General features: G+C 26.9%; 5 protein-coding genes across 6 annotated transcripts in view; 3 read left to right on the top strand and 2 right to left on the bottom strand.

Annotated features, from left to right (window-relative positions):
• The window catches only part of LOC107626596 (putative disease resistance RPP13-like protein 1), a 184,295-nt gene that overhangs the window by 68,093 nt on the left and 88,534 nt on the right, over nt 1-27,668 (bottom strand). The gene's annotated exons all lie outside the window — the stretch shown is intronic.
• On the top strand, nt 90-3,924 carry LOC107622753 (ribonuclease 2). Its single transcript, XM_016324775.3, has 9 exons — nt 90-576; nt 944-972; nt 1,396-1,469; nt 1,827-1,928; nt 2,038-2,041; nt 2,371-2,462; nt 2,776-2,937; nt 3,084-3,174; nt 3,588-3,924. The coding sequence occupies exons 1-9, from the start codon at nt 329-331 to the stop codon at nt 3,638-3,640; spliced, it is 855 nt and encodes a 284-aa protein (XP_016180261.1). The 5' UTR covers nt 90-328; the 3' UTR covers nt 3,641-3,924.
• On the top strand, nt 4,132-13,028 carry LOC107628117 (cytochrome b561 and DOMON domain-containing protein At3g07570). Of its 2 annotated transcripts, none has more exons than XM_016330926.3 (6): nt 4,132-4,478; nt 4,908-5,316; nt 7,542-7,750; nt 8,773-9,178; nt 11,585-11,871; nt 12,679-13,028. In XM_016330926.3, exons 1-6 carry the CDS (start codon nt 4,296-4,298, stop codon nt 12,922-12,924), a joined length of 1,740 nt encoding a protein of 579 aa, XP_016186412.1. In that variant the 5' UTR covers nt 4,132-4,295; the 3' UTR covers nt 12,925-13,028. The 2 variants fall into 2 exon arrangements, with proteins under 2 accessions (XP_016186412.1, XP_088360964.1); XM_088504838.1 differs by having other exon boundaries at nt 4,209-4,526.
• On the top strand, nt 14,333-19,483 carry LOC107626592 (Cytochrome b561/ferric reductase transmembrane with DOMON related domain-containing protein). Its single transcript, XM_021114334.2, has 4 exons — nt 14,333-14,503; nt 15,151-15,550; nt 16,168-16,448; nt 19,187-19,483. The coding sequence occupies exons 1-4, from the start codon at nt 14,333-14,335 to the stop codon at nt 19,481-19,483; spliced, it is 1,149 nt and encodes a 382-aa protein (XP_020969993.2).
• LOC107628116 (tyrosine decarboxylase-like) lies at nt 23,108-25,766 on the bottom strand. The gene is made up of 2 exons (XM_016330923.3): nt 25,040-25,766; nt 23,108-24,198 (listed from the first exon to the last, which is right to left on the bottom strand). The coding sequence occupies exons 1-2, from the start codon at nt 25,707-25,709 to the stop codon at nt 23,234-23,236; spliced, it is 1,635 nt and encodes a 544-aa protein (XP_016186409.1). The 5' UTR covers nt 25,710-25,766; the 3' UTR covers nt 23,108-23,233.

Genomic DNA, 27,668 nt, shown 5'->3' with positions numbered 1-27,668 from the left:
CAATCAAATTTAAATTGATATGACTTTGATTGATTTTCAATTTATTATTAGATTTAATAAACAATTATTGAGCAAAATCATATCCGAATCACAAAATTGGAGGGAAGAGAGAATATTCCAATTAGGGTGAGTTCCGTTCCGAGTTTCGTGCGAAACCTGGATTCTCGAGATTCGCGCAATTCAATTTTTTTTTCAACTTCACCAATTGACTATTTTCCTTCGATCTTTTTCATAAAATATCGCATTCGAATTCACGTTTTGCATATTCCGATTGCAAAGCGCCAAACACAAACCAAACAATTTTTTTTTTCCTTTTTCGCCATTGACGATGACTCGCTCCTCCGATCGAGCTTTTCTTCTCCTTCTGCTCCTCGCCGCCGCCGCCGCGGTGGTTGTCACCGCCGATAGTGGCTTCTCGGTGATGGAAGAAGATTTGGATGAAATTGAAAGCGTAGTTGGAGGAGGATTAGGGAAGAAGCAGAGAGAGTTCGATTATTTCGCGTTGTCGTTGCAATGGCCGGGAACTATGTGCAACGGTGTCAAGAAATGTTGCGCCAAAAACGGTTGCTGCAGAGGGTAAATTTTCTCCCTTTTCTTCTTCCTCTTCCAATTTTGTTCATTATTGATAATCATTGATAGCATTGCTCTTTCGTTTTGTTAAATGTTATATATTTTATTTTTAATTTTTCCTTTTGTAAGTAAAAGTCAATGTTTTTCGGAACTCAGCTTAAAATTCTGAAACAAATAAATGATAGGATTGAAGATGAGCTAAGCATACATCAATTTATGGCTACGAATAATGCTTGTGATTAAATGGCTTTTAATATAGATATGATTTACAATGTGATGTCTTGTTATATATTTGTTGTTTTCATTGTCTTATATAACAAATTCAACACTTGAGAAGTAGCTGACATATTTTTGTTTGTGGCTTCCTTTTCAGCGCTGACACTCCTCAAGTATTCACCATACGTGAGTATGAGGTTTTTTTGCAGTTATTGTTGTTTATTTCTTTTGCAAATCTTGACCATTGGGAAATTCTTATGATGTTTTGAACACAGACTGAGAAGTTGACTTGCATTTGTTTCTGATTGTGAGAAGTGCTTTTACAACTTGAGTTTGTTGTATAACTAAAAAGCTGAAAACAAATTTTAATCAGAAGCTATTCTGTATGGTTTTTTGTTGTTAAAATAGTTGAAAACTGAATTTTGATTATACAATTATGTCAAAACTTATTTATTTTTTTCAGCAGGAAAAAAAAAACAAAACCGGAAACAAAAGCACCCTAATTATGCTGTGTCTTTTGGATTTTTAAAATTGTTTTTCATTCTTAAAAACTCTGGAGTTTTTTTCTAAAACGAATATTTTACGGGTTCCTATCTACTTGTATGACAGATGGACTCTGGACTGACTATAATGATGGAACATGGCCAGAATGCTGCAATGGACCGAGTTTTAATCCAAAAGAGGTATGGTTATGTGACCTTGAGTTACAAACCATTTGATCAAAAATCAATTATATTTGTTTTCATGGATTAGCTGTCAGCTGGTTGAAAAGAATAGAACCTGATTAACCTTACCTTGCCAAGTTATATTAGAAAGTTGTAGCAAATGTTTTTACAGCAATTGTATTGATTGAAGAAAGGAAAGACATTTTTACATTTTTTTTTGTTGCAACTGCAATTTTGACCTCTATTACTGGTTATACATTTGTGTTTTGGTTATGTTGATGTTACTTTTACTTCTTTTGTTGGACTCTACTATCAGCATTGCTATCTTCAATTTTCACTTTTTTTCTAATTCCTTTTGTTCCATGTTTTGTTTAGGTAGAGGCATTGCAGAGTGCTTTAGATCGATATTGGCCATCGTACAGCTGTAGCAAAACATCAAATTGCCATGGCGGAAAAGGCACATTTTGGGGTCATGAGGTTGTCACTGAAAATTACTTAGTTTCCTGTTTAAACTCCAGTCATTATGGAATCTAATAGTGTGTCTTTTGTTCTATGTTCCTGGGGCTGCCGTGTTGCGCATTTGCAGTGGGGTAATAATCTTTCACTCTTTTGCTGACTTACACAATTCAACATGTTTAGTGATATTCAATACTATTTTGCTTTTGACTGTAATAATTGAGCTGTTTTCCAAAAAAAGGTCTGGTACATTTGGATAGAGTCTGTTACTTGCAACATTAAATTGGTACACAAATGGTGTTCATAGTTTCAAATATACCTTAAACAATAACATAATTTTCCTTGCAATAACATTGTGTATTTATATTTTATTTTATTTTATTCTTCCTGATATTTTGTGGCAGAATTTTATGATTTTCTTGAATAAAATTCCAGCTTTCTAATATTGTACTTTCTCTTGCAGAGAAGCATGGCACATGTGCAAAACCTGTGATCCTAGACGAATATAATTATTTCTTGATAACGCTGAACCTCTATTTCAACTATAATGTTACAGTAAGTTCATTGGGCATATTCTTTTTCTGGTATCCATAAACTCCTTTATTATGAAATAATATCATAATCAAAATGCAACGATAAGTTAATCTTTTTCCTGCCGGACAAGATATCAAACTTGTTTTACTGAACAATGTACTTTGAAGATTAAGGGTCCCTCCTGTGGCCGTAAAATTAGAGAATCTAACTCTAGTTAGTGGGACAAGACTTATTTATACCTTTGATTGTAAAGATTGAATGCATGGTTACATTTACATCATAGCGTACTCTCACTCGTGTTTTCTTTCTCTCTTGTTTTAAAACATTGTTGCAGAAAGTTCTAAATGAAGAAGGATATGTTCCATCTAATTCAGAAAAGTATCCAGTCGGAGGCATTATTGCTGCAATTGAGAATGCTTTCCATTTAACTCCTTCAGTAATATGCCAAAAAGATGCTATTAAGGAAATTCGACTATGTTTCTACAAGGATTTTAAGGTTGGTATTGGATTCTAGTCTGTAATATACTCAGCATATGAAAAACAGAAAAACAAAAGTATCTTGTGCAAAATTTAGAATGACTAGCTAAGTCTGTAATTGCCATGTATCCTATTCAAACACAATTTTTAATTATTTTCTTTCAGCCAAGGGATTGCGTTCTTCAAACCAACCGAATGGTTACTTCATCAGAATCCTGTCCTCAATATGTTAGCTTGCCAGAAGTTAATTCATTGGGTAAGTCAATTATTGTTTCATCTCTATACCAGTTTAACTATAAAAAATAATTCTCTAAATTCTGCATATGAGCAGACTGATTGGAGGAAACATATTAGGGCCTTTTTTGTTTTATGTTATTATTTTTAGTCTATTTTTTTAGATTTTGTGAAGAAAAAAACCGATAACAAGAAGAAATGAACGAATTTTGTATTTTCATCTTTTTCTTAACATTATTTTAAAACCAAAACATGGAATACAAAAATAGAAACCGAACGAGCTTGTATTAGCCTCTCAAGTCTCAACATTAGCCCATTTTTGGTAGTCTTGAATGGGAATCTCGATCTAATATCTAGCATATTCGACAGAAGTTCAATTAGAATAACTCATTCCATTTCCCTTCTCTAATCATCTGTGCTATTATGCATGTGCAGAACATGGCTATGAAGATGGACTTGAAAGATCGGAATTGGCTGCTGCTCTTTGAGGCCATGGCATGCTGCTTCTTGTACCTTGCAAATGAACAAGGCCACATGAATAAATATGTGTGAATGTTGTTGTACCAGAGTTGGATTCTAGTTTAGAACTGGAAGGTTGGTTTGAGACCTTAAACCACCTTAGGTTAGCCAGAAAAGTGAAAGAAATGGATGAAAATTATTATTTTGTACAATATGGAAGCAGGGCTTTCATCTGTTTCCTTTGTACAATAAACCATGTTGATGTATCACAAGCAATTCGGAATAATATACTTATTCTAAATTAGTATCATCATATACTTTACTATATAATATGCATACATCTCTGTTTTTTACATACATTTTACATTTTTGGGAAAAAACAGGGAAAAAAAAACAGAATTATTTGATACACAACCCACCAATTAATTAGTGTCACCTAGTGGGGAAAAAAAAAAGACACATTATTGAACAATAATTTAATGTGTTACTATATGGTCATAATTGAGAATGCCCCAGCACCAAGTTAGATGAAGTGTTGAACCATCGCAATCATTACATTCTTTGATTTTCTGCTTCAATAGAAACAGTAATATTTTAAACCTTATCATATAGATCTTATGTCCTCATTTCAACACATTTTTCTTTCAATCTAAAACCACAGCAACATCCATAACAGAGAAACAAATGAAGCCATCTCTACCACTCCTCTTGGTAACTACAACTTTTCTTGGATTATTCTTTCTTCCAATTTCAGAACCAAAATCTGACTCATGCAACATCAATCTCAACCTCAAAGTTCCTATCCCTTTTGATATAACAAACCTTCACTGCCTTTCAGTCTGGGATTCTCAGAGTTTCATCCTCAGAGTAGGTGCACTACTTCTAAACTTCATCATATACATATTCTTCCTACAAGTATGGTCAATTCTAGACGAATTCTCTAGTACTTAAAGGCAACATTTCGTTCTATAATAAAAACTTGTTTCATTATCTTGTCCTTTTTGCCCTACTTTAAAAGATTACATAAAATATTCAAAATTTGTGTTCACATGACATAGTATTTTTAACTTAACTTCATTTTCAAATATATTCATGTCTCTCATTTTCTGAAATTAAAAGCAACACATCAAATGTTTCTATATTCTGACAGAATAAGAGCAATGTAAACATTCATGTCTTAGGTTTCAGATGATATTTTATATTATCTTTTTTCTGTTTTTTTTTTTTTTTTTTACGAAAACATTATAATATTATTAATCATTTACTACACATGCAATTTTATTTTTTTTTGAGCAGTATGTTCAAACTTCTAGAAACACTTGGAGCTTCATTCTCTCAACCCCATATACAAATTCTTACATTGCTATGGGGTTCTCAACCAATGGTGGCATGGTAGGTTCAAGTGCCATAGTGGGGTGGGTGATATCAGGAGGAAAAGGTGGAGGGATCAAGCAATATTATCTTGGAGGGTATGCACCAAACCAAGTGGTTCCTAATAAAGGGAACCTTAATGTTGTGGCCAACTCAACCTTTATCACTTTAGAGTCCAATCATTTATACATGGTGTTTCAGTTACAAACTACTACTCAACCTTTGTCTTGGATCATATTTGCCACTGGTTCCATTGGATTATTCCCTCAAGCACCAAGTTTTGCATTAACAAAACACCTTGACAAGATTTCCCAAAGAATTGACTATTCAAAAGGTTAGTATGAGTTTTAACTCTTTTTAAGTATTTAAGAAGTGGTTTTATTATATATATATGGATTATTCTATTAATAACTCCTTTTGAAGTATTCATTCATATCTACGAAGTAAGAATATTTCGTTAGTTGTTGTATCCGCATATCTGACAAATTTTGGACTTGATTTTCATCGATACTCGTTCGATACATGTGTTTTTGGTTAATAAAAAATAAAAAATTCTTCTCCAGATATATTTGGACACATCTAAATACCATTACGTGTTAGTGTGTTTAGCCTAATTCAGTTATTTTTAATTTGTATTTTTGAAATGAGTTTAGAAATAATATATATTATTATTTATTAAAACAAAAATGATTTAAAATACTTTATATTACTAAAAAATACATTAAAAATAGTTAAAACATTATTTTTTATTTTAATATCATTAAATATAAAATATCATTATAATTTATCTAAAAATACTTTATATGATATATATATATATATATATATATATATATATATATATGTCGTGTCCTATGTCCTAGAAAAATTTAAAATTCATATATCCACATGTCTCGTGTTGTGTCGTGTCTCGTGTCAGTGTCCGTACATCATAATTTATATTATTTTTATTAATGTGTTGTTATTTTTATTTATTACTTTTAAATTGTTGTTATTTTAAGATAATGATTTAGTAATTTGGAGTGATGATAGAGCATCTTGCTAAATACTAAATAAAGTAAAGTAAATGCAATAAATATTTTGATATCTTGGAAAAATAGTTAATTAAACTCTATATTAGAGATTAAAATAATATTTAACTTTATATAATAATAATAAATCAAAATTAAACTCTTAAAATAAAGTATTTTCACTTAAAAGTCTTAAATAATAACTAGCTTTGTTTTTGCTTTATTGTAAAGCAAAGTATGAGAAGGTAACATGCCATGTTTGTTAATTGACTAGTATATGGATTTTGGATAGCACATTAAATTTTTCTTCTTTTTTCCCCTTTTGGATTGCATTCTTTTGATTTGATTCAAGGTTAACATAAGTATGAATATGAGATTAGTGGCTAAAGGCCAATTACACACGTCATCATAGCTCATTATTATGGTTGTGGTGGAATAATGTTAATTGCTTAATAATATTCTTTATTCAATCATGCATTCACCTAAATAACTTGTAGGGCTTTTACATGCATAGAGTTGGTGAGGGGTTTTTATCAAAGAGAACAAATAATGAAAGAAAGAACCTAGTTTTTTAGATTTAAATAAATAAATAAATAAAACACATAACTTGGAGTCTTGAAACTGAAGGCATGTACTTTTGGGAAAGTAAAGAAGCAAAACAATTATTGATTACAACTTTGACTATATATACTATTGGGAAGAAACTATGTTGTTTTTATACTTAAAAATGTGAATGTCTATTTAACAACAAATAGAATTTAATATAATAAAAAAAAATGAGAATTTTAATGTAAGCGCATATATATACTATACTATTACATGGTATATGAATATTTTTTACACCCAAAAAAAATAATGGGGTATCTTAATTAATTAATTAGTTGAAATTTCATTGTTGTGGATAATAATAATAATAATAATAATAGAGTTCTATTTAATATTTAAACTCTCACATTCATTCAATGGGAAAAATAATCAAGAACTTTAATTATTTACTCTCAAGTTATTATTTTCAATAATCATCCATGGAAGGAACTATGAAAGTAATTAAGGTATAAATTAAATTAATGATTAATGATACCCTATACTTCAAAAAAGAAAAGGAAAAATACAAAGTGGAAGTTCCTCCTAATGGTCACATTAAGTCAACAAAATATATGATTTTTTTAATAATTGTCCCTGGTTTTATTAACATAATAATAATTATTATTTAGTAATTAACATAATAATTGCTTTGCTTCCTTGATCAAATAACTATTAATATATCATTATTCATGGATGTTTGACTAATGGTGCAAGTTAACTTCCACCAACTAATATACCATATATGTTTGTTGAAAACAATCATTGATATTATTAAAATATTAATACCAATATTAATATATACCTCTTTCTTGTTAACTTAGAAAAAAAAATATCATGAGCCACAAATTAATACTTTTTGCATACAAATTAAACATAAACTATAGGGAGAATAATTAAGGAGATATAGAAATGAAGGCATCTATAGTAGTATTCATCATGTTAACTATTTGTTTCCATTTTTCAGCAAAACTTGGAAGTTCACAAGGTGATAGTACTTCTAATTCTTCTTCTTCTTCATCATCACAAGCAAATGGAAATAATGGAAGCAATGGTTCATTATCATCACAAGAAGATTCATGTGGTTCAAACCTAAACCTAAATGCTCCTCTTTTCTTTGACACAACAAAGCTCATTTGTATTCCTGTTTGGAATACTCAAGGTTTCATCCTTAGGGTAAGTGCACATACACTGGATTTTTTTTTTGTTCTTCTAACTTTACAAATTTTCATATATAATTCATATTTTTCCTTCTTGCAATATCTATCAATTCCATCATATGACTGATAAAAATGACCTATAGGCTATACCTCATATTAGAGAAATTCTTAGTTACAATATTATTGAAATAAGAAATTAAAGAAAGTGGTGGTGCTTATCATTCTATACTATATTTGTTACAATTTTTTAATTTTTTTTGGAACTAATTAAAAATGTAGAAAAAGTAAGGCACAATGAATATCAACAAAATTTATGTATTTGAGTGTAAAACATATTTTTTTTTTTATTTAATGTATTGTAGCGGTTAGAAACAAGAGACTAAACTGGAGAAAGAATTTGTATATTATTGAGTGTATTCAAGTTGTCTAGAATAATACAATATAAAAAAGTATTTATAGGTGTTAAAAAAATTATAATTATAATAATAAAAACGTAATATTTTATAATAAATATTTAAATATATTAAATAATTCTAATAAATACTAATTGATCCTAATATATTCTGATAATAGCATTATTTTTTCTTAGTTGATGAAATATGAATTTCTTCCCATGTCGACACTTATTATTTGTGTATATATATAAGTTTTGGTAATTTTTTAATTAATGTAATTTAGAGACGTAATAAATTTTCACAATAGTATATGAAAGGGGAAAATGATATTTTTACTAAACAAATAATATGCTTGATTAAATGACAATATACAAAACTTATTACACAATATAATATATATACATACTAATAAAATAGATTTAATTTAATTAAGAGTTATATTGTTACATACTGAAAATTTAAAATAGTTTTATTTTTTTATATTTATGTTTGTAAAATTTTAAGTTATTGATAGATAATTAATTGAATCAAATTATTTTATTCCATAATAAACCTAATTAATTAACCATTGCACACAAATTAATTATTCCATAATAAACCTAATTAATCATATAAATGTGTATATGAATATTGTTATATGCAGTATTATGAGAGTTCTCCAAACACGTGGAGCTTCATTCTCTCAGCACCAAACCCTAATTCCTACATAGCAATAGGGTTCTCACCCAATGGAGGCATGGTTGGTGCAAGTGCCATAGTTGGTTGGATCTCAACAAATGGAGCTGGTGGAGGCATGAAACAATATTATCTAGCAGGGACAACACCTAACATGGTTGTTCCAGATAGGGGCAATTTAGTCATTCTAACCAACTCAACCTTAATCACATCACAATCCTCAATTTTGTACATGGTTTTCCAATTACAAACTAACCAACCTCTTTCAAGGGTTATTTTTGCCATTGGACCAAGTGGTACCTTTCCTTCATCCCCAAGTTTTGCACTTTCCATGCACCAAGACAAATTCTCCATGACTTTGGATTACTCAACAGGTTTGTCATATCATTATATATGTTTTTTTGGTGACTATATATTAATGTTATTCCTTCCACTAAAATTAGTTATTAATATATTTTTGTATAAATATATGTGTGGTTTAATTTATTTTTAATATGTATTTATATTTTAATATATTTTATACCGATGACTGATTTTGTGATGACTAATTTTAATGCGCACGTAATATGGTCGTATCATTATATACATGTGTGTTTGTGTGAGTTAATTTAATTTGTTCTTTTCTCTTTTATGATGATCCTATTTATTGATTGATTGATTAATATAGTAATTAACTACTAGATAGAGGAAAATGACAAATTCTTAGTTAATGGGAAGATTAATGGTCAATTTTGTAATCTAGTAGTGAGATTATTATATTAATTTTGTGCAATGGATTTGAATGGTTGGTTGGTTGGTAATGGAGTTGATTGTTTCATGATGATGTCAACATTATTAATTAAAAAAAAAGGAGTGAAAAAGGGTGTTTTCAAATTTAAATTATTATAATTGGTTTGTTTTATTTTTTATCTAACCCAAGGTTTTTAGATGTAAATTACAACGAATAAGTCTTATAATAAAATGAGTAATAATTCATGTAAACTTCTTTCCTTTAGTATTATTTTCTATAGAAAAATGGTTTATTATTGCGGCTATTTTTTTATATTGATTAAATATATGTATAATACGTTGTTATTAGAAGATTAGGTGTTTTTTTTATATGGCATTTTTTTTAATTGATATTATTCAAATCAGACAGTCTGATTTGTTTGAACAAAAAAAAAATAAACTACAAATCAGAAGATTCGATTTGTATTTTTAATTTTTTTTTATTTTTGAAAATAAAAATCAGATGGTTCGATTTTAATATTAATTTTTTTTTAATTTTCAAAAACACAAATTGGATCGTCCGATTTGTGATTGTTTGTTTAAAAATAAAACAATACAAAGAAATCGGAGGTACCGATTTGTGTAATCCATAACAACATAAAACACTTCTCTTCTCACATCATTTTGTGATATACGTTTCTCTCTCCCATACGAAAAAGAATAAGCGTATTATTGCATGTTGTTACGAGAAAAAATTGATTATTTTCTAAAAAAGTTTCAAGAATAAATTACTCTATTCCATATATACTTTTAATTTTTATGATAAATTTATTCATAATTTATCAATATTGGAATGATAATGGTGCATAGTAAAATATATAGGTATCAAGATGCTTCTAATTATAACTATATATTCTAAAGTAGTTCACGTGGTTAACTTTGGCACATGATCACGATGGCCCATTATTGTCACTATCAAAACTGAATTTTGGTTGTTGATGAAAGGACTTTCTGATCTAATTAATAACCATATTGTTGCTGTAATTAAAATAGGTTAGAATGTAAGATCCAAATCGACCCTCTACCAAAACCAACCTACATTATCTATAGTTCTATTAATATCATGGATTTGGTGCCTTTTTTATTAATACATTATGTTGTTCCTCCTTTTTCATTTAATTTTCTCTATTAAATAAGATATTTCTATTAATACATTATTATATCACTTTTTTTTTTCCTAAGTAACATGAAGAAGAGTGTTTAATTTTATTAAATATATTGGCGTTTGTGCTTTTAAAAAATACAACCACCTTTTTAAAAAATTTTACCCATTTAAACTTCTTTAATTGGAATATAGAGTAGTTGTAGGTTTGCAAGCTAAGGAATGTGCTTATAACTTTAGAATGATTTATTTCAAGAAGATGTCCACACATATATCTTTACTTAAATTGAGAATAAAATGAAGGAAAAAAGTTATTAATCAGTATTTTAATTTTAGTTATTAATTTAATTTTTTTAGTCTAATAATTTAATAACATATTTTTAGCCAATATTTTTTAAATATTACCGATTAGCTATTGGTTAAAAATAATAAATTTTACTAATTTTTTAATATTTTTCTAAAATGAATTAGTTATAAATTAAAGATATATCTTTGCCCGTAAAATAGTCTAATCACATCCAGAGACGAATCTAAAATTTTTTTTGGAAAATATCAACATAAAAAATATAAATTAAAAAATTAAAAATAAAAAAATTAAATTAAAAAAATTAAAAATTTAATATATATATATATAAATTATTAATTTTGGGGCCATTGCCCCTTTCCATTAAGGTAGCTCCGTCACTTATCAGTTATCACATTATAGTTTTTTTTTTTTTTTTTTTTTTTTTTTTTTTTTTTAAATATAGTTTCCGCTAGAATTTCTCAATATTTAATAAATCAATCCCAAGCTTTATTTATGGATTCATGTAAAATTAAATTAAATATCATCATCAAATTTTTTCCTTTATATAATCACAGAATTAATTCATTATTAATATTTTTATCCTTTTTTTTTAATCAAAACCAGGTTCAGGTAGTTTATCGGAAAACCCTTCTATGAACTTGAAGAAAAGCCATGGATTGTTGAACATAGTGGCATGGGGTATCTTAGTGATAATGGGAGCAATAGTTGCTCGTTATTTCAAGGAATGGGATCCATTTTGGTTTTATTTTCATGCTTCAGTCCAATCATTGGGTTTTATTATTGGAATAATTGGTGTAATTAGTGGGCTTGTTCTTAATAATCAACTCCAAGTTGATGTTTCTCTTCACAAGGCTCTTGGTATCATCATTCTTGTCCTAGCTTGCCTTCAGGTATATTCTTTATTACTTTATTCCTTCTTTTTAATTAATTAATATATTTTTTATTACTTGTTAGTAATTTGTTAATTTAAAAAATATAATTATTTTATGTGAAAATTTAAAAAAATTAATAATTTAATAATATTTTTATTTAAATTTGATAATTATGATACGATATCATATCAAGAGATAAAAAGAATTAGATAGAAATCAGAAAGAATATAATAAAGATCTCTAGAATAATTAGGGTCAAGAAAGAAATTAGAATTTTTAATTACATTATGCATATCACACTATTATTTCATACTCTTATTTAATTTATAGCCTAATTTTTTAAGTAAAATATAAGCCTAATACTAATTCTAATATTATTGATAATAAAAACAAGTACATATCATCTTGAAATTATTTATCCTAAAATTAAAGTCTAAGTTGATAGGAGAAATCGTATAAATGAATGATTATATTTTTAATATTTTTTTATACAATATTTTTTTTGGTTAATAAGGAATGAATTTTAAAGATTGAGATAATAAAAATTTTGATATTATATTATAAAGATTCTAATATCAGCGCAAATAAAAATAATATAATTTTCAAAAAAAATAAAATAAAAAAGTTAGTGGTTGTGTTAAGATAGAATATATCTCCAATCTTTTTTTTTTTCAATTAATGATCATAGACTAAAGATATATAGATTTGGGCATATAGTTTGAAACAAGTCATATTAACTTATATATATGAACCTAATAATTAAGATTTATAGAATAGTAATTTGTATTATTTTGTTTTTTATCATTATGTATATTACATGTGCAGATGATGGCTTTGCTAGCTAGACCTAACAAGGCATCAAAAATGAGGAAGTATTGGAATTTGTACCATCACAACACAGGAACAGTTTTGATTATATTAGCCATTGCTAACATCTTCTATGGAATTCATTTAGGCAGAGAAGGAAATGCATGGAAAGTAGGCTATGGAATTGTTCTTGCCATTTTACTCTTTATTGGATTCCTTTTTGAGATAAACATGTGGAGTAGTTTAGAAGAAGATGATGACTAAACTAAATTTTTATTATCAAATTTATTTCTTTGTAGAAATTGTTTGTTTATTTCTTCTCATCATTATTAATTAAGTTTTTGTTATTTGATGGAAGCTAATTAAGTCCTTATTTATTTTTGATTATTTTTATAATTTTAAGTTGCGTTTGGAACAGAGATAGAAATTAAGAAATAGAGATTAAAATAAGTCTCTGTATTATGTAAAATATATAGAACTAAATTATGTTTTAATATTTTATTTAATTTAAAAAAATATAGATTAAAATATTTAAAATTACTAAAATATGTTTCTTATTGTGTTTGTCGCCCCGCCTCAGTTTCAGTTTTGTGACGCCTCAATTTTTTTCACTATTTTTCTCTTTTTTATTATGATTTTAAAATTCTCTTGCTAAATATAATTTTGATATATGTTGATGAGATTGTTATTTCTTGTTATTATTATTGTCCTTGATAGAATTTGGTGATGGCAGAAGTCCGATGATGGGGTAAGAGGTGGAGTAAGATTGGGGTGAGGTGAGGGTTTGGTAGTGGAGAGATTTTAAATGATAAATTTGAAATATAAAATTTTAAATGATGACATTTGAGAAAAAAAAATTATTAAAGTTTTAATTTCTGTCTTTAAAATTTTAATTTTTTGTGTCCTATTTTTTGAAGGTACTGAAAAAATTGAAATTTGTATCTTGAAATTTAAATTTAGTTTCAGTCTTTAGTCACAAAATACAATACTAAATTTCAATCTTTCAGTGATTATATTCCATACCAAATACTACTTAATTGTATAAATCTAAAAGATACAAGAATTATAATTTTTTTATCATTTAATTCCAAACTCATTTTTCTACATATGCAAACCCGGCCCACTGAGCACAACCAAGAAGAAAGTAGTTACTAGCTAGCTAGGGACATACAAAAAAAATAAGTTGGGTTGGTTTAATAATTAGTTTATTAATTTACTTAAATAAATCACAAAAAAAAAATAAGTGTTAAAGAGTTTAAATTATGTTTTGTATATACAATAATTTATTAGTCAAAGACAAATATTTAAATAAAATTTTAATCTGTAACAAATTAATTTTTATTCTGCCAAATTAAGTAATGTTGTAAAAAAAAAAAAAAAACTAGGCACATAAAACACTAGTAGTTCCAACAAAACATTCTTAATCTCACAAACGTTATTATCTATCTTTTAATTAATTAGGAAACTTCGTACGCAGTGTATTTGGTCAAACAATAATATATACATCTACTTTGTTATTTTTCTAACCGGCTAATAATCCAACCATTTCGATAACTCCTATATATAAATTAACAAAAATAAATGATTAAGTAGCTATATATATATATACGCTACAATCTATCTTTGATTTTTATGTCCTCCAATTCATTATTATTATTGCACACAATTAATAATGAAGATAATCACACACCTTTGCCTAGTAATATTGCTCTCAACAAGTACTCTTGTGAGTTCACAAGATTCATGTTCCTCTAAAGTGTTACAACTAGATCGACCTTATCCTTTTGATACAACTATTCTCAAGTGCAGTTCTGTTTGGGAGCCTCACAACTTCATCCTTAGAGTAAGAGAGTATAAAATTAATAGAAGTGTGTTTTTTAATTTGAGAATTATATTCATTTCTCTTATTTGTATATCATCACATCATTTTAGTAAACAATTGTTTTTAGTAAAACATTAAGAACAAAAGAGATGCTCGCATAGTTATAAATTAAAGTATCTCTAACTAAAATCTTTTTTATTTGAGATACTAAAATGTGTACATTTACTTTGAAAAGTATAAAGGATCATGTCATCTTAAAATCCATCTTAAGATAAAGAAAATTTTAAAGTTTTGTCTCTATTTTTTTCTCAAACATATTTATGTCCTCAATATTTTTATTTTATTTATTTTAAAATAGTAACGAAACGCTGCTAATAAAATTAACTAAGCGAATTAGTCATTGTTAGTCGTTTCTGTTAAATATATAACTATTCATATATTTCTATCTAATTATTTAATGGTGGAAACTCAGGTGCAGTCGACTTCACGTGAAGTTGATAGCTGAGAGTCGTTAGATAGTTTGACTGATTTGACTAAATTTTCATTTAACAGCTGTCAACTATCAACTTGACGTAAAATTGACTGCACCTGAGTTTTCACCTTTTTTTTTTTTTTTATGAGATGGTCTCTAATAATCACTTATTTGCATGCATAACATTATATTGAAGTATGGTAGGGCTTCATCAAATGTATGGAGCTTCATCTTCTCATTCCCATCAAGCATAAATGCCTATGCAGCCATAGGGTTTTCCAATGATGGCAAAATGGTAAAATCAAGTGCAATAGTAGGGTGGATCTCCGGCCTCAACGGCGGCGGAATGAACCAGTACTATTTAGGCGGATTATCGGACGGCGAGGTGGTTCCCGGAGAAGGAGACCTCTATGTCATGAATGAAACAATTATTCAACCTAATCCTTCAATAGTGTACATGATTTTTCAGTTGAAAACTAACCAACCTTCTTCAAAGCTTATATATTCAATTGGACCTAATGGTGTTTTTCCTGATACTCAAGGCAAGTTGCAACAACATAGTGATGCTATATCCACAGTCATAGATTATTCACAAGGTTAGTGAATGAAAAATTAATTAATCTTATGTATAATAAAGAATTTGATTAATTCAGATATATGTAGAATATATGATAAATAACGATATTTTTGTATAAAGATAATAGTTAAAAACGATTAAATAATTGAGGTATTTAATAATTAAATTATTTAATATAATACGTATAAAAAAAATTCGATTCAATATTTTTATTTATTTGTTTTTTTCTTTTTGATGAGTTAATTTTTTTGTATTATTAAATAATTTTTGAACCTTTATATATACCTTTATTTGTTTTTTGAACCTTTATTTCAATATATTTAAAAGAAATAAAAAATACTTCTTGAGTTTCACCCCATACCCCATTTTAGAGTACTAGGCCAAAAATATTTCCATACATAAAATTTTCACCCATCTTTCTTATATTTTATTAGGAACTTTTTGTAGACATTCAATTATATGTTAGATATTTAATTTAAATGGCATCACTCATGAATAATTTGATTATTAAATAGAATAATATAATATAATATAATATATTATTGTTATTTCTCATTAGTTTCTCTTTATTTATTTGTTTTCTTCCATTATTCTAAACTTATTAATTTGTTCTCATATGTAATTAATATATTACAGGTGTAACTAGTGAAGTTTCTTACTTAAAACTCCGAAGAAGCCATGGAGTAATCAACATGACATCATGGAGCATTCTAATGATAATAGGTTACATAATTGCAAGGCATTTCAAGAAATGGGATCCAATTTGGTTTTATTTGCATGCTTCAATTCAAACAATTAGCTTTCTTGCCGGCACAGCTGGAATTTTAATTGGTTATGCATTGTCTAAGAAAGTTGATGCCAATGTCAATAATCACAAAAATATAGCTATCATCATTCTTGTCCTTGGAATCCTTCAGGTAAATATTTCTTCAATATATAATTATATATTATATATTGTACTTTACCATATTTTGAATTTACACTACTAAAAAACTATTTATTACAGAGACAAATATTTTCGATAGATTTTATCCTACAGGAATATAGATAGATTTTACGAGGAAATTTTTGTTGAAAATAAAAAAAAATGAATTAGCATAAATTACAGACGGAAAGGAAAATCTGTTGATAATTCTATTGAAAAAATTAATTTTTTTTGTGAAAAATAATTACCGACGAAAAATTCGTGTGTATTTAAATGATCAAAAATGCTGCGTTTTGTTAAATTATTACAGATAAAAAATCTGTCTGTAATTTAAAATATTCCATTGAAAAAATTGAATTAAACCTAGCATTGCCTCCATCCTGTCGAGCTCCATTCACACCACACTAATCAAATGAGCTTGTTCTATTTATTTTGTATGAAATTAGGTTTATTTTGCAATAGAAAAATCTAAAAAGAATTCTATTTTACCTTAATGACGGATTTACAGACAGATTTTCTGTCTGTATTTAGAGTTTGGAATGATTTTTCAAGCTCCAATTACCGACGAAAAATCTGTCAGAAAATCTATTGCTAATTACCGACAGAAAATCCGTCGAAAAATCTATCTCTAATTATCGACAAAAAATCCATCAAAAAATCTGTCTCTAATTACCGACGAAAAATCTATCGAAAAGTTTGACGTTCCAAAGAAATAAAAAGGAGAATTTATCGAAGGAAAATCTGTCAATAGTTGGTAAAAATCTATCAATAAATTATCGACGGAAAAAATCTATCAATAAATAATTTTCGACAAAATTTTTATAAAGAGATAAAATTCATTGATAATTTTGCCAGTAACCAAAATTTACCTATAATAAAAACTAAATCTATTTGTAAATTTATCTGTATTAAATAATTTTTTAATTGTGTTAATAGTTTCAATAAAATCTTTATAGTAGTAATTCATCTTAGACTAACAGTTTGTGTAGCCATAAATTCTAAGGAATAACATTGGAACTAATATATATAGGCTGTAATATTGTAATGTTGGATTACAATTAAATTAATATAATAAAAACACATGCAAGTATAAAAAAAAATATAATTAAAACACATGCTCAGTTAGAAGATAAGGAACTATCACAAAAAAATGTTTTTTTTAAGTCCAATTTAAATTCATTCATATATTCCATTAGCAATTAATAAGTGGTTCGCATGGAGTTGACAATAGCTGGCAAATTTATTCAAGACTACACAATTATTAATTTGTTAGTATTTTTGTCCGTAATAATATTATAAAAATATAAATATTTTAAAATTATGTTAATTTATTCTAATATTATATATTATGTTACTTTTATAAAAAAATCATAAAAAATAAAAGTTTTAGTTTTGTCGGTTATAAAGATCATGTTTTATAAAAATAAAAAAAATTAAATAATAAATTTTTTAGTTATTATTTGTATGTAAAAGAGTTAAATTTTTATACTAATTAATTTTAATATTTATTATCTAAAATTTAAAAAAATTTAATGTGTATATTTTTATATTTAATTAAATTTTAAATCTATTATACATATAAAAATAATTAATTTTTTTACTTGTTATTTAAAAATAATATTCTTTTTCTTTATATATATAAAATTATAATTAGATATTAGAATAAAAAAATTATATCCATAGTTATAAAATTAACTCAAAATTAACTTTTTTAAAAATAATTGAATCTTGATTTTAATTATTAATTATAACATTATTTTTTTCTTTAAATTCAAAAAATAAGATTTGGATCTTCTAAATTTTGGATTTCACTTTAGAGGATAAAGTGTGATCTTCCACTATTTATTTCATAGGTGGGAGTAAGAGAAAATATGAGAGAAAAATCATTCAATAATAAAAGATCATACTTTACCCTCTCAAGTGAAAATCCAAAATTTAAAAGATCAAATTCTAAACGGTGAAAATTTAAAACTAAATGAAAAAAATAAAAAATATGTATATAATAACAATAATAATATTTTTATGTAAATAACATTATGAAATTATTTTTTAATTATAAATTTAGTGTATTTTTTATTATTTTATAAATTTATTAGAATTATATTTTATTAATTTTATTTTTTTATAGGATAAAAAGATAGAGAGATAAAAAATGAGAGAGAAAAGAGAGAGAAAGATAAAGAAGAAGAAGGAGAGAGAGAGTTTGTTAGTTTTAGAGAAAAATATTTTATTTTAATTATAAAAAATAATATATTGTGACACATTTTAGTTTGTTAAATTAGTAATATAAAATATAAATTATAAGTTATATATAGAGTAAGAAGGATAGAGAGAAAAAGAGAGAGGTAGATAAGAAAATAGAAAAAAGAAATTTATTAATTTTAGAAAAAAATATTTCATCTCAATTTTAATGAGAGAGTATCTTGTCACACATTTTGATTGTTAGATTTGTAATATAATATATTATAATATAATTATATTTTTATTTTAATTTCGATATTTTAATTTAATTTTAATAATAATTAGAGAATATCATGTTATATATTTTAATTGTTAAATTTATAATTAGTCAAATAGAGAAGAAAAAAAATTTTAATTAAAAAAAATAATTTTAATTATAATAAAAAAGTAATATATAATATATTTTGTTTATAAAATTGGTAATATATATAATAGATTATTTTAATTGATTAATTAATACATTTACATGTTCTTTGACATTGTATGTAGGTATTTGCAATCATATTAAGGCCAAAACCAGAATCAAAATTACGCAAGTATTGGAATTGGTACCATCATTATGTTGGGAGAATTTTGATTATATTCGCCATTGCAAACGCAATTTATGGACTCTCTTTAGCAAAGGAAGGTTCTAAATGGTTTCTTGCTTATGGAGTTTCTATTTCCATCTTAGTTATCATCAACATAATTTTGGAGGTTAGAATGTGGATAATTGCGAGAAGAAAAACTCAGTCCACAAATAATTCATCACATCCTCAATCCTTGGAATTTGCTTACCAAACTTAATTAGTTTGATTCCACAATAATCACTTGTAACTTCTTTTTATAATAATCTCTTGTATTTTTTAATAATTAATATAATTAATTCTTCAAAGAAAAAATAAAATAAAATTCAATTATGTTATATATATGATATAGTATTTTGATTAAAATGACAATTAAATTTTCGAGGATTTATATTTTGGACAGATTAGTTTTTAAATTAAAAAAAATTAATAAAGTCTTCTAAAATAGGAGATGTGAACGTACTACCTTTAAATTATTCTATATAATTAGGGTAAAATATTTTAATTTATTTGTTATCCTAAAAGACTTTATTGTTAATACTTTTTTTTTTTTAGAAACGAATTTGTCCAAAATATAAATTCTTAGAAATTTATTTTCCATCTTAACATTATTCTAGTATTTTCTTAATAATTAAAATATTTTTTATTAATTAAAAATAATTTAAATATAAATTTAATTAATAACACTATACTTTTACACAAATATCAGAAATCACTACAACAAAAACGCCATTTAGCGGCGGTTCCTGGAGCCGTTTAGCGGCGGTTTTGAACCGCCGCAAAACATTTCGCGGCGGTTTTACAAAACGCCGGAAAATAGGGCACGGCAAAACGGATAGCGGCGGTTTTAGTCAACCGCTGGAATAACCGCCGCAAAATGTGAATAGATTTTGTGGCGGTTATAATAACCGCCGCTAAATAGCAAATAAACGAAAGTAACACACTTATTTTGCGGCGGTTCTAAACCGCCGCCAAATTTCAGTATTTTCGTTCATAGTTATTGGAATTGGACCGGACCGTCTGGTGGTCCAATTAAACCCGCGCTTCCATCAATGGACCCACAACGCGTCTAGTGGTCCAATTAAACCCACGCTTCCATCAATGGACCCACAACGTGTGGATCAACTATGTAAAGCCTTCCACAAATGAATAAGGCAGGGCTCGAACCTTGAACCTGGAAGAAGGAAAAGCTTTAACAATGTCATGCTGCCACCAAGCCAAATGACTCTTCGATATATAGTGCTAATAATTATGTATATCATACGAACACATTTGATTGCAACACAATTTTTTGTTGTATACTTTATATCTAATCATAGTTATTATAGGCACCTTATATATTGGGCAAAATGCACAATTAAACTAAATGGATGACCAAATTACACAATTCTACCAAATTGAAAAATATTACCAGGATATCCCAAAAGCACATTCTTATGTAATTCGAATCAGTCCCATTCGAATGAGACAAACCAACACTAATTCGAATTAGTAGTGATGCTTGTAATTCAAATTTGTCCAATTCGAATTATGCTTGCATGTAATTTTAGGAGAGTTCAAATTAGGGTGATTCAAATTATGCATGTTAGGTCGTCCCTAGTAATTCAAATCAGTCTATTTCGAATTAATTTTGGACCATAGTAGATCGAATTAATTTACATCTATTTATATATGATCCAAGCGTATATAAAGAGTACATTTAATTATATCCATAATAAATTCAATAAAGAGTACATTCAATAATAAATAAAAAATAATAATTATAAATATTTTTTATAAATTATTAAAAATCTAACATTTTCTAAAAATATTTATTAAGATTTAGAATTTAGTCTTTAATATTTAAAATTAGTGAAATATTTGCCAAAAATATTATATTTGTTAGTCAGTTAGCATTATTAAATTTATTAACCATGATAATATGCAGATCATTAATTGGATTTTATATAAAAATATTTTTATTCTATTTAGTATTTAATTTTAGTAAAATATTAATTAATTTTAAATTTTGTTATTATGAATTCTTATATCTAAGAATAATTGTTATTAATAAAAATTTTAAATTTTTTATTTTAATAAATGCTCAACAAATCATTAAAATAAAAAATTTAAAATTTAAAATGATAATTTTGGTAAAATTATAAAATTTTGAATTTTTAATGATTTTAGAAAATATTTTTAATTATTATTTTTAATAATTTATAGAAAATATTTATAATTATTATTTTTAGAAAATATTTGATTTTTAATAATTTATAAAAAATATTTATAATTATTATTATTTTTATTTATTATTGAATGTACTATTTATTATATTTATTATGAGTATTATTAAATGTACTTTTCATTGTACTCTTTATATACTTTTGGACCATATATAAATTGATGTAACAATGATTTAAACATATGTAGCTTAAGATAGTAGTGTTTACTTAACTAGATTGTACCCAGATGGTTATTACTAAAGAAAACATTACAATATGTGGTAATACACATTTTGCGGCGGTTTAAACAAAACCGCCGCAAAATGTAAAACAATAACTCACCAGGGGTACATATAGCGGCGGTTTTCGAAAAGACGCCGCGAAATGCAAACCTGATTGAAATATAGCGGCGGTTCAAGCAAAACCGCCGCTAAATGTCGGCCTGATTGCAGCCCCAACCCTAACCGCCGCTATATGCGCCGCAGGTTGTCGTTTCGCGACGGTTTCACACAACCGCCGCAAAATAACCGTCGCTATCTTAAGGAATTGTTGTAGTGAATAGTATTTTATGTATGAATAATGTTAAATAAAATTAATAATTCCTAAAAAATGTCGTCAATTTATGAAAGCAAAAAGCTTATTAGTGCATTCAACAATTTTAGGTGTGGAAATTTATGAATAAATCTATATCTTTATTAGCTTCAATTATTGAACTAAAAGATTATTGGCATATATATATATTGTTTGTTTGATTTCTTGCCTCTAGAAATGTCGTTTAGTATTTATGAAAGTATGGGTCAAAATTAAATGGAACTATAACAATGCTAGCTATTTCAAAAGTAGAAGAAATCACGTACAATCACAGAAGAGAATAAATCTATTAATCTAATAAAGTTGCCAATCAATTTGGTCGGAGCTAATAGATAATGTATATACAAATTGAACCAAGGACAAAAAGAAAACACATTAGCATATCGTTTTCTGGGGATCATAGCTGCATTAATTACCATAGATATGAAGGGATATACCCAAAAATAAAATATATATAAAACATTGAGTATATGATGTGCTGGTTGTAATATTCGATTATTGTACTATCTTTAATATATCAAATAATTGGTGACATTTAAAAAAATAATAATACTAGAAAAATAAAAAAATAATTAGTCTAAACCATTTAAATTTATTTTATTTAATATTTATTTGGTTTAATTACTCTGTTGGTCCCTATAATTTCATGAAATTTTCAATTAGGTCTCTATACTTTTTTTTTTTCTTTTAATTGAGTCCCTACACCAATTTTTTTTCAATTAGGCCCCTCTTGATAGTAATTGGCTTAATTGTATAGAGACCTAACTAAAAAAAATTGGTGCAGAAACTTAAATAAAAAGAAAAAAAAAGTGTAGGGACTCAATTGAAAAAATTTTTTGGTGCAGGGACCCAATTAAAAGGAAAAAAAATATAGAGACCTAATTAAAACTTTTGCAAAACTATAGGAACCAACAGAATAATTAAACCTATTTATTTATTACAAAAATATATTAAATAAAAATGATAAATTTTGACTAATATTTTTTAGATACCAAAAACAAATTCTAAAAATCTAATTTAGCACAAAATAAAAATAAACTTGGGTCAAGTGAATATATGTTATTATATATATGAAATGATAAAAATAAAGATTTATTGAAGTACAATAATAACTTTTATTGAAGAAACTAAAAACATTCATTATTAAATTACAATAATAACCTTTATATTTAGTTTTAGGAGGAACCTAGTAAAGAATCTGCATGCTCTTGAATCAACTTCCATGCCATGATCACATGATGTTCCTCAGTTAAGGTAGCACCAATTGCAAATCTAATCATAAAAGCACCTTCAACTTCACCATGAGTCATGTACACTTTCCCAGAATTGTTGATTGATTCCAACAATTTTCTATTCAATTCATTAACTAAATAATCATCATTCACTAATTTCCCATAGTCATCATGTCCATTATGGTAATTATCATCACAATTATTTTTATTATTATTATTATTATCATGATAATAATAATAATTGGATCTAGCAATTGTTGATGGTGAAACCCTAAAGCAAACCAATGAGAATTTCCTAGGCACAACAATCTCAAACCTTTTATCCAATTTCACTAACCCTTCAAAAGTCATTGCCATGTTCACATGACTCCTCAAGAAATTCCTTAGGTTTTCAACACCATAGCTTCTAAGAACAAGCCATAGTTTGAGTGCATTGAATTTCCTACTCAAAGTTATTTGCCAATCTTTGTAGTCAATCACTTGCTTTGACTCAGAAGCCTTGTTCCTCAAGAATTCAGGGTTAGTTGAGAGGGATTTTGTAAGGGCATTATGGTCTTTTACCCAAAGGCAACAACATGCTAAATTGGTCAAGAACCATTTATGGGCATTGAAGCTAAAAGAATTAGCACCTTCAATACCATCAATGCAAGACCTAAATTCAGGACAAATGCAAGCAGATCCAGCATAGGCAGCATCAACATGGACCCAAATTTCATATTCTTTTGCCACATCACATAATTCCATTAATGGATCAATAGATGTTGTGGCGGTTGTTCCTACGGTGGCACATAAATAAATAGGTATTAACCCATTTTTCACATCAGAATGAATGGTTGAAAGGAGTGAGTCAGCTTTCAAAGCAAATGAATTTGATCTCTTAGTCTTGATGGCCCTAACATTTTGAATACCTGCATTTTTTAGAGTTTTTAAAAAATTTATCAAACCAATCATCAAGAGTAATATATATGTATTACACATTTATAGCTACTATATGTTTAAGAGATACATAACTAACATAAGTATAAACATTAATATTATATTGAATCAAGAAAACATAGTATATCAATATACTATTAACATTTAATATTTATGTATTACACATTTATAGCTATATTTTCTTGATTATTTTTTACTTTTAGACATTATTCTAGCTTATCTAGATTTCATACTTATAATAGTTATTTTAAAAAATACTAATCTTTCATTTACTTTAATAACTTTATAAAAGTAAAAGAAAAACAAAGAGAAAAAAAATCAAATTAAATCAATATTTTGATTTTAATTGATCAAATTTGGTTCCATTGTTTTAACATAATCAAAATAAAATTTATAATTTATATTAGGTTTAACTACTTTTTTGATCCTATAATTTTATTAAATTTACAATTAAATTTCTGTAATTTTTTTTTTCGATTGAGCCCTACATACACTGTTTTTAATTTTATAATTAGGTCATTTTCATGTTAAAAATATTAAAATTAATAGAATATTTCTCTAAAATAATATGTGATCAAAGATTTAATTAAGTTTTATTCTTGATTATAGTTAGATAACCTTAATTTATAGAAAAATATTCAATTAACTCTAATATTTTTTACATTATAAAAAATGTAATTGCAAAATTAAAAATAATATAAAAATTTAATTAAAATATATATAACAACCTAATTAAAATTTTGGTAAATTATAAAAACTAACAAAATAATAAAACTTTCATATTAAACCAAATCGAACTGTAAACACCCTTACCAGCAATTTGTGCTGCCTTTCCAAATGAACTATGTGTTTGATCAGAACCATAAACAACAAGCTTCCCTATGTTGTTCCTCCCAATTTGGCTAAGCTTCTTGTCCCTTGCAGCCACAAGTGTACACAACACAGCTTCACAAGTGGTCCCTAACAAAACCCCACCACCATTATTATTACTACTTTTGTAAAGGAATTGTTGTGGAAGCTTTAGAACTTCACCAAGCCAATCCATAACAATGGTTTCAAGCTCAGTAGCTGCTGGTGATGAAATCCAATTGAATCCAACCACATTGAGTCCGGAACTCAGCATCTCGCCCATGAATCCAGCTACGCTTCCGCTACTCGGAAAATAGGCATAGTAATTAGGGCTCATCCAGTGTGTGATTCCTGGTATGATGTGTTCTTGAACGTCTTCAAGAATCGATTCGATTGGCTCGGGGACTAATGGGGCTGAATCTGGCAAGTGTTTTCGAAGGTAGTCCGGTTCGACTTGGCTTCGAACCGGAAAGTTTGAAACTTTGGTGTAGTAGTCAGCAAGAAAATCAATGATCATGTGACCTTGTTTCCTGAATTCTTCAGGATCAACAGGGTTCATGACCCTTTTTCTTTGTGGTGGTGATGATGAATCACTTTGATTATTGTTATTATTATTCAATGTGTTCATCTCCATATATGATGGTTCGGATGCAAGTAATTTGATGTAAGCTAGGGTTAGTTCTATATTATATGCTTAGTCATGTATATGAATAATTATATGCATTGCTCACAAGGTGTATATATAACCGAGTAATACTACTTAATTAGCAAATATTATTATTTTTTGTCATCACTTAATCAATAATAATTTATATTTATATTTATAAGAATTTTATACACAAAAAATATATAATTTATATATATATTTATCAGAATTTACATGAATCAATATAGTTTATATTTATATTTTTTAAAATTTGTACATATAAATTAATAAAATTTATTTATTAAAGATAATTTAGTATTGGTGAATTCTACCCTATTCTCTTTAAAATAAAAGGTAAATTACCTCTTACAACATATACAGTGATTAGACTTAGCTAAAGCTCATGCTTTACCAACAATTACAAAAACATTATTGAAAGTTAAAGCAAAACGTGGTGCATCAGTTGATGATGATTACAACCGTGAAGACAAACTAAAATTTAAGTCACTTCGGTCACTTGTTTTCATACTAATGGATCGCGATAGAATGTAAATAAGGGAACATCAACGCAACGCTGTCATGGTAGTTACTACTCTCGTTGTGACCGCAATTTATCAAACGGTTCTGAGTCCCCCAGATGGACTCACTCAAGCGGTAGCGACAATGGTCCAAATAGTAATAATCTTGTAAACGCTACTTCATCCCTCAATTCTACTGCAGTAGGAAAATCTGTCTTGTCAGGCAATGTTTTTGGTACTATGTGTAAAGATTTTAAAAAATATAATGATATTGTCATCAAATTTTAAGAGAAACATAATATCAATTGAAAAGAAAAGAAAAGATAAAGTAAATCTTAAAACTCTGATGGAAAGATAATTTATAATAATCACTATATATATCACGAGGAGTAATTTATCCTTTATTTTAAAGAGGGTATGGTAGACTTCACCTTTAGTATTTGTACTGATTAAATGATGATAAAAAATATTAAAAATTGTTGTTCTTAAAATTTTTTTTTCTATACTAAATTGTTATTATTTTAGTCTGAATTTAAATAATTTAATTAGATTTAATAATGGCATCGTATAAAAAATAGAGTTTTTTTTAAAAAAAATTAATTATTATTAAGTTAAGTAGAGAAAAATTAACAAAAAATCATATATATTTCGAAGTTCACGATCAACAGTTAGATTGATGGTTGCACAGGGGCACGAACTCTAATGCCTTCCTCTTCTCGGCGACTATTTGGTAAATTTGGAGGGATCGTAACAATGATGTTTTTAATCCAGCTAATCCATGGAAAATGGGTAAGGTTATAACTCTTATTCATGCTTCCCAATATGAACTTCATAAGTTCTTATTTATGCATTATGTGTCTACTCCTTATTTGCTACTTTCTTGGTTTCTTTCTACCTAATTTTTAGTCAAAGTAAACTGTGATGCTAGTAAATTTGGCGAATCTGCTGGTTTTGGGTGTGTATTGCGTGACTATAATGGCTCTTGACTACGTGGTTGTGCTGGTTCTTTACCACTTGCTATTATTCTTCGAAGCAAACTTTTTACAATTTGGAGAGTGCTAATTCTAGCATGAAAAGTTGGGTTTAAAGAGTTCACTTGCGAGATAGATTGTTTGGATGTTTTATTCTTGTTAATGATAGAAACAATCAAGTGCAAAGTTCTGATAATGATTTAGTGACTAAAATTAAAGAGGTTTTAAGCTGCAATTGAAGAGTAGAAGTCAATCTAATTCAAAGAGATGTCAACTAAATTGCTGATGCTTTGGCTAAATATGCAACATCTAATTGCATACAACAGTTGAAATGGAATAAGTTTTAAAAAGATTTAATAGTATTGTTGCAACGGAACTACGTCCATAGTGTTTAGTGTGTTTTCTTTTTTTTTTCTTCTTATTCTTTGACACAAAAAAAAAGAGTAGAGTATTGGTTA

The sequence above is a fragment of the Arachis ipaensis genome, chromosome B2, assembly GCF_059453495.1.
Source record: "Arachis ipaensis isolate K30076 ecotype BB chromosome B2, ASM5945349v1, whole genome shotgun sequence".
NCBI classification, from domain to species: Eukaryota; Viridiplantae; Streptophyta; class Magnoliopsida; order Fabales; family Fabaceae; genus Arachis; species Arachis ipaensis.
The sequence above is the reverse complement of the archived record's forward strand: the minus strand, read 5'-3'. Positions and strand labels throughout refer to the sequence as shown.